The sequence below is a fragment of the Cryptomeria japonica genome, chromosome 11, assembly GCF_030272615.1.
Source record: "Cryptomeria japonica chromosome 11, Sugi_1.0, whole genome shotgun sequence".
In the NCBI taxonomy this organism is placed as follows: Eukaryota; Viridiplantae; Streptophyta; class Pinopsida; order Cupressales; family Cupressaceae; genus Cryptomeria; species Cryptomeria japonica.
In genome coordinates, this window is record NC_081415.1 from 82,699,479 (window position 1) to 82,707,098 (window position 7,620).

The 7,620-nt window shown below is 31.5% G+C and overlaps 2 protein-coding genes across 2 annotated transcripts; both read left to right on the top strand.

Annotated features, from left to right (window-relative positions):
• Positions 1–527: 527 nt before the first annotated feature.
• On the top strand, positions 528–1,743 carry LOC131079353 (uncharacterized). Its single transcript, XM_058017265.2, has 2 exons — positions 528–1,212; positions 1,319–1,743. Exons 1-2 carry the CDS (start codon positions 550–552, stop codon positions 1,616–1,618), a joined length of 963 nt encoding a protein of 320 aa, XP_057873248.2. The 5' UTR covers positions 528–549; the 3' UTR covers positions 1,619–1,743.
• Positions 1,744–2,608: 865 nt separating this feature from the next.
• Positions 2,609–6,388, top strand: LOC131079334 (cytochrome P450 81Q32). Its single transcript, XM_058017246.2, has 2 exons — positions 2,609–3,935; positions 5,464–6,388. The coding sequence occupies exons 1-2, from the start codon at positions 3,021–3,023 to the stop codon at positions 6,097–6,099; spliced, it is 1,551 nt and encodes a 516-aa protein (XP_057873229.2). The 5' UTR covers positions 2,609–3,020; the 3' UTR covers positions 6,100–6,388.
• Positions 6,389–7,620: the final 1,232 nt, after the last annotated feature.

Sequence of the window (7,620 nt, forward strand, 5' to 3'; positions counted from 1 at the left end):
TTACATTAAATATATAACTTTAACTAACATTAATTATACAGCCTCATGCAAAATATTTCAATATAATTATCTACAATTCATGCAATGCAATATCTAGATAATTTATCTCCTAATATAAATATCTATAGTTCATGCAATGTAATATCTTAATATAATTTATGTTTATCTTCCACTAATGTTTCAGAATATCAAGGTGAATTTGATTATATTTAGTTTTTAACATTAATTTAAAATTTTTTTTGAAATTTTTAGAAAAAGTTTGTGCTTTATAAACTATTTAATGATTTAAATATATATATTTTTAAATTAACATTTATTTATAAAATTATTTTTTGATTAAAATTAGTTTTATTATTTAAAATTTTAAAATTTTAAAATTAATTTTAATTTTATTTATTTATGTTTTAATAAAATATATAATTTTTATTAAATAATTTATAATATTGATAATTTTATAAGTAAAATAAATTTAATATTTTTTTTGGAATATATAAGCTTTTATATTATTATTTTAGATGTGCAGAAACACGATTTGCTTCCAATTTTATCATGGTTGATAGAATTGTGAAGGTAAAACAAGCATTAAGGCAAATGGTGGTGTCCACTGAATGGGAGAGATGGAGAGATAGACCAAGTACCAACAGTCAAGCATGTGATGAAATTTTTTATCTCATAATTGGTAGTGGGTCAATTTTATTTTGGCAACGAGCAAGTGATCTTCTTATACTTTGTTGGCCTCTTATTGAAGTTCTTCGTCTTTTTGATAATGATAAACCATGCATGGGAGATGTGTTTGAGAAGCTAGATCAAATGAGAGAGAAGCTAAAAAATATATTTATTGTTGGGGCACCATCATTTGATCAAGAGACACATGATATTGTTTGGAATTGTAGTTTAGATAGATGGAGGATGCTTCATAGGCCTCTTCATTTAGTTGGATTTTTACTTAATCCAAAATGGTTTCACAAAAAACCATGGTTGGATGATGAAGTTTCGATAGGATGGAAAGCCTATCTAGGTAGAGTTTATCCAAATAGAGAGGACCGCACTAAAATCAAGGATCAACTGTCAAAATATATTGACGGAGTTGATAATTTTTCCCATAAAGATGTTCCATTTGATCGATTGAATATGGAACCCAAAGCCTTTTGGGAGAATTATGGAACAAAAACACCAGAACTCAGAAATACTGCAATTCATGTGTTATCTCAGGTAAATTTTTGCATGTTTAAGCATATAATAGTTGAATAATAGATTTATTTTATTATTAATTTATTTTAATATGTTAATATTGTTTAATTTTGTTTTACATGAATAGGTCTCTAGTTCTTCTACATGTGAAAGAAATTGGAGTGAGTATTCCTTCATCCATTCTGTGAAGCGTAACAGGCTAGGTAGCAAAATGGCAGAGGATCTTGTGTATATACATTCAAATCTTCGTCTTTTATCTCGTGCTTCTACTGATTATAAGTCAGGGCCTCATAGGATGTGGGACTATGGTGGCTCGATGGATGATGGAAATGATGAATTGCCAATAGAAGTACTTGAAGATAATGTAGAGGAGAGTTTACTTGCAGCTGGAATGGAGATAGGTGAAGCAAGCAGAAGCATTCCTTGAACATCAAACTTTTGATGATATCTTTCAATATTTTATATTTATGTAACTGCAAACAATTATGATACTTGTATTTTCATTTTTGAACTGAAAAATCATTTCAAATTATTTAAAAGTATTTAATAATATTCTTGGCAATTATTTTATTATGTTTTGTATTTTTCAAGCTTTAACTTCATGCAATTTTATTTATGTGAAATAAAGTTTTGTACATGTATAACTTGCATTTTTTTTATTTATGTAAATTAATTTTTTATAATGAAACTTGCATGCACATATACATATTCTTATTATGTTTTTATTTTAGAAACTTTAACTTCGTATATTTTTTTTTATGTGAAATAATTTTTTTAATGAAACTAAATATATAACTTGCATGCTTTTTTATTTATGTAAAATAAATTTTTATAATAAAAAGTTGCATACACATATATTTTTAATAATAAATTTGCATGGATTGTTTATTTTAGAAAATTTAATTTCGTACATTTTTAATTATGTGAATGAATTTTTTTAATGAAATTATATATAGAACTTTCATGCTTTTTCATTTATGTAGAATAAATTTTTATAATAAAAACTTGCATATGCATATATTTTTATAATAAACTTGCATGGGTATATATATTGTTTTGTATTTTAGAAACTTTAACTTCATATTTTTTATTTATGTGAAATAAAGTTTTTTAATGAAACTATATATAAAAATTCATGCCTTTCAATTATGTAGAATAATATTTTATAATAAAAACTTGCATATACATATATTTTTATAATAAACTTACATGCGTATACATCTATTGTTTTGTATTTTAGAAACTTTAACTTCATATTTTTTATTTATGTGAAATAAATTTTTTTAATGAAAATATATATAAAACTCCATGCTTTTTCATTTATGTAAAATAATTTTTTATAATTATATATATATATACGTTTCTTATACGCAACCTTTAAATATTCCGTTTCTCGTCATGTTACCGTTGCGGTTGCGTTTCTCGTTTCTCATTTCTGAAGCTCTTCATCTTCACTAACAGACATAGTGCCAGTGACCTGCTCCTCTTCGCTTGGTCTTCCTCATCCTTATCCTCCTTTTTATCTTTCTTTAGTTTTGATAATAAAGATTTCAGATATTTAAAAATACATTTATGAGTTGAAAACCCAAATAAATCAACTATAAAAAAATATTCAGGAAGGCAACTGCTTTGACTTGGATACAAGTAACTTAACTAATCACAACACGTATCTATCTGCCTTTGGCATTGTTCACCACTTTGTCTCCATGCCTTTGGCTCTGTTCACACTTTTCCTTGATTTTATCTAGTTATCCAGCCCAAGATTCAATATATATGTGTACTCAGCATAATTGTTATGAAACAAAGAGATTTAAGCAGTAGTAGAAGCCATGGACATAACAATTTCTATGATGTCTGGTATTCTGGTAGGAGCTGTCACAGTTTATCTTGTGGCAACAATTCTACTAAAACACAATGGAGAAAATAGGAACCATCTTCCTCCAGGCCCCAGAGCTCTTCCTATTATTGGCCACTTTCATCTTCTCATGGATAAAACCAAGCCAATTCATCAGATTCTAAGTTCACTGTCAACACTCTATGGACCTATTATGCATCTTAAATTTGGTAGCTGCCCTGTTTTAGTGATAAGTTCTTCAGATTTAGCCAAAGAATCCTTCACAGTAAATGATAAATCTTTTGCATCTCGCCCTCGGCTTGCACAAGGTGAGTATTTGAGCTACAATTATTCTATGCTGGGTTGGGCTCCTTATGGCCCCTATTGGCGAAATGCTAGAAAAATCTGTGTGCTTGAGCTCCTCTCTTCCAAAAGAATCCAATCATTCGGACCCAAAAGAATGCAAGAAATTAAGAAAGCAGTAAATTCTTTGCTTCAGCAAGCACAGTTGCAGAGTATTGTGAACATGAGAAGTGTTCTTTCAAAATTGACTTTTAAAGTTATGATGAGTATGATTATAGATGAGAGGTATTTTGAAGAGGAATCAGGGTTTTCGGTGGATTTAGTCACACATCTGATTGAAGAATCATTTATGCTTCAAGGAGTAGTTGATATTGGGGATTATATTCCCTGGCTGAAGTGGTTTGATTTGCAAGGGTATGTGAAGGCTATGAAGAAGGTAAATGAGAAAATAGATTTGTATATGCAGAGGATTGTGGAGAAGCACAGGGAGAAAAGATTAAAAGATGGGGAAGAGATGGAAGACTTTGTTGATGTGTTGATCTCTCAGGCAGAAGAGTACGGTGAGGCAATTCCTGATAAAGATGCATTTATCAAGGCAACTGCTATTGTAAGTGCTTGTGACTTTGACAGTTTTTTAATATGTTTGGTTTATAAATGCTTGTGTATATGGTGGAGATGCTACTAAGTAGTAGGACAGTCTGTAGACTCAATTATTAAATTTATATTAGGACTCACAGAAGGTACTCCTAATGAAACCTGATAAAGTAGCCAACAAGCTCATTGCAAGAAACGTGACATGATGTTTTGCTTCATCTTTCTTGTGTTGAAATATGAATGGGTCATTTCAGATTGAGAGAGAAATTTTGTATGCTTAATTTAACTCTTTTTCTGCTAAGATTTTCACCGTATGTACAAGCTCTTTAGATTGCAGAGATATTTGTGATGCATGATATTTGAACTTTGAACCAGTAGCGACGTGCATGATTGATGAATTTTCCAAATAGTGGTAATTTTATAAGTATTTATACATACATGCCCTTTTTTGGGTTGAAACATTTGGAATTTTATTTTATTTTATTTTTACATATTTTTGTCATTATCGAGATTTCTTTTTCTGGTTTCTAGAAATTATGTTTCATGAACTTTCAACCACTTCTCTATTAAACTTTTTATACATCAGCTAAGAGTCACATTTAGGATTTCTCGGTTAGTTTTTTCTACCACTGAACTATTTACCCTTTTGGTGACGAGTCCATTTTTGGTTTGGGAGGGGTCCATTTTCTAACATACACTTTTGACTCATACTGTGGGTGCTTGAGGATCCTAGCTTGATCTGAATTTGCTGATTTAAGCTCTCAATATCATGTTAAACTTTTCATGGACCAGCAAGGAGTCAAACTTAAGACCTTCCATTTGGTGTTGGGGTGCTCTAAAACTAAACCACCAGCCTTCTAGATGACCAATCTATTTTTGGTTTGGGTGTGATTCGTTTTCCAACATTAATTTAAGATGGTATTCCAAATAGAACTTACCAATTCATCTAGATGAAACAACCAACTTGACTATAAGAGAGAAATTTAGTAATGTCAAATATTTGATTTAGAGGAGGGATTGAGGGATGACCTGCACCAATTTAGCTCAAGACCTCCCTTGAACCAATGTATTAATGGATGGTATAAGTCTTTCACAACTGTGTGAGCTTTTTTATTCAACGTTTCGGATCATACTCAGTGATCCATCATCAGAAAACAAATTATAAGGCCTCATTTGCAATTGATCTTACAATTTTTCTACTTTATAATGATAGATCACTGAATGTGATCCAAAACATTAGATAAAAAACTCACACAATTAAAAATAAAATAAAATAATTCCAATATATTAATGCTATTTCTCAGCATTGATATGTCCGCATAAGGCCCTTGGATCAAGACAGAGAAAGCCTTCGAATTCTTCAATCATCAAGTGGTATGAATATAAAAACCACTCGATAGAAAATTGGACAAGCAAAAAGTTAACATTAATATGCACACAAGGTTTTTTATGGCACCCGTACCCAAAATACCACTTGAATGTTTGCAAGTAAGTTTTGATTTTATTTATTTTTCTTGTTATTAAAAATTCTAGATTTGCAGGTTATGTTTACTGCAGGATCTGATACATCTTCAGTTGCCATAGAGTGGGCATTGTCAATGCTATTGCGACATCCCCATGTAATGAGGAAGGTACAAGAAGAACTTGATTCTAAAGTTGGAAGGAATAGATTGGTGGAGGAATCAGATATACCCCAGTTAACATACCTACAAGCAATAGTGAAAGAGACCATGCGCCTTCAACCACCGGGGCCTTTGCTAATGCCTCACAAATCTATTGAGGCTTGCACAGTGGGAGGCTACCATATTCCTGCAGGAACAATGCTGATGGTAAATGCATGGGTAATTCATAGGGACCCAAAACTGTGGAATAAACCACTGGATTTCATACCAGAGCGCTTTATGGAGAAAGGGATAGAGATGGACAACATACAAATGAGAGGGAATGAATTTGAGATGCTTCCATTTGGGGCAGGGAGAAGAGGATGTCCTGGTACTACTTTGGCAATATGCATGGTGCAAATAACTCTTGCAATTTTGTTGCAGAGCTTTGATTGGTTTGTTCCAGATGGAAGAGTCATTGACATGAGTGAAGGAGTTGGCTTGACAATGCCCAGGGCAGTGCCTTTGGAGGTTATCATCAAGCCTCGTCTTTCCCATCATTTGTACCAGAAATAGGTCTAGAAGACTAGAATTGAATAGTTGATCTTCTCTGTTTTATTTTCATTATCTTTTAATTGCAGAATACAAATCATATCAGTACAAAGCGCTTCAGTTTAATGCTAATGATTACTAATTTCCTCCAATGTTTTAGAATAAGAAGATTTCCAGAGGAATATATGTCTCTAACTTTTTCTTAAGGAATTTTTGTAGAGGCTTTTGAAGCTGCTCTTACCATACTATTGCCATGTAATCTTGTCAGATACTGTGAATATAATGATATCCACTATTTTTGGGGTTTCTTTCATCAACCCTATATAAACTTATTTAAATGGTGGAGAATTTAGAAAAACATATTACTTTCTTTACTTCTAGAAAATCGTTGAGATATAAAACAGTTACGAAAGGTATAGTTTTATAGAGTCATTTGAGGGCAGACAAAGTTTTAGGAATTGATATTTTTTATTTACTTCAAGCTGGGCACGCTGGTCTTACACGCAGCTCTCCAGCGCCATATACAACTATCTTATCAAGGTTTTCACTGACGTGGCAAGTAAAATGAACGTCACCCTAGCCGCTGCCAACGTGGCACCATAGTGCTGGTGTATAGGGTACCCACGTGGACCCTGCGCATGCCGACTATGGACCTCATGCTGCAGAACAATGCCACCTGTAGGATCTTTTGGTGCCAACTTCATGATCCAAGTCAGTATTGTTGCATCAATTTTGTCAACACTTCATGATCTATAACCACTTTTTTTCTTTCTTTTGTTCTCTATATCATGATGATGATGGATCATAGATTGTGTTCTATAAATGTTGATGGAAAAAGATTTAAGCAATTAAACTAAAAATTATTCAATATCTAACATAATCAATTATAAAATTTTAATATTTTTAATTAAAAATTATTTCAAAAATTACTAAAAGTAAAAATACAATATTAAAACAAGAGCTGTATTGTGTTAGGTTCCTCCAATATATTATATTTGTTTTGGTCAATTCAAAGATGGAGATTTGCAATACTTTTTGAAAATTTGGATGGAAGATAAAAGATTTGTATTATATTTTGATGGCTATATACCAGATGAATATTTGCAAATGCAAATTCCTATATCATATATGACAATTGTTAACTTTCACAACAGTGACTTGTATTTTTGCATGTGCCACTTTTAAATTATATATTTTCAATACATAGCATGGAATTGTTTGACATGATAAAGTGATCATTTAAAAAGCAAGTCAATGGAGTTTTGAATTGGAAAGAATTAAGGAGCACCATGCCTTTGCTCTAAAGTACATGGCATATGATTCAAAACAAAGAATAGGCATCTTTTTGCATATATGAGGGTGTTTTAAATCATAGTTTTGATACTTTTATGTCTATCAAGAACCAACTACCTATTTGGAACTAGAGTGGTACTAGGAACTAAAGTCGTTCCTAATACTTGCCCAAACCTTGAAAATTTTTGAACAAAGCCAAATGAACCATAGACAAGGGATGAGAAGCATGGGAAGGTTGCGGAGATCTTAGTT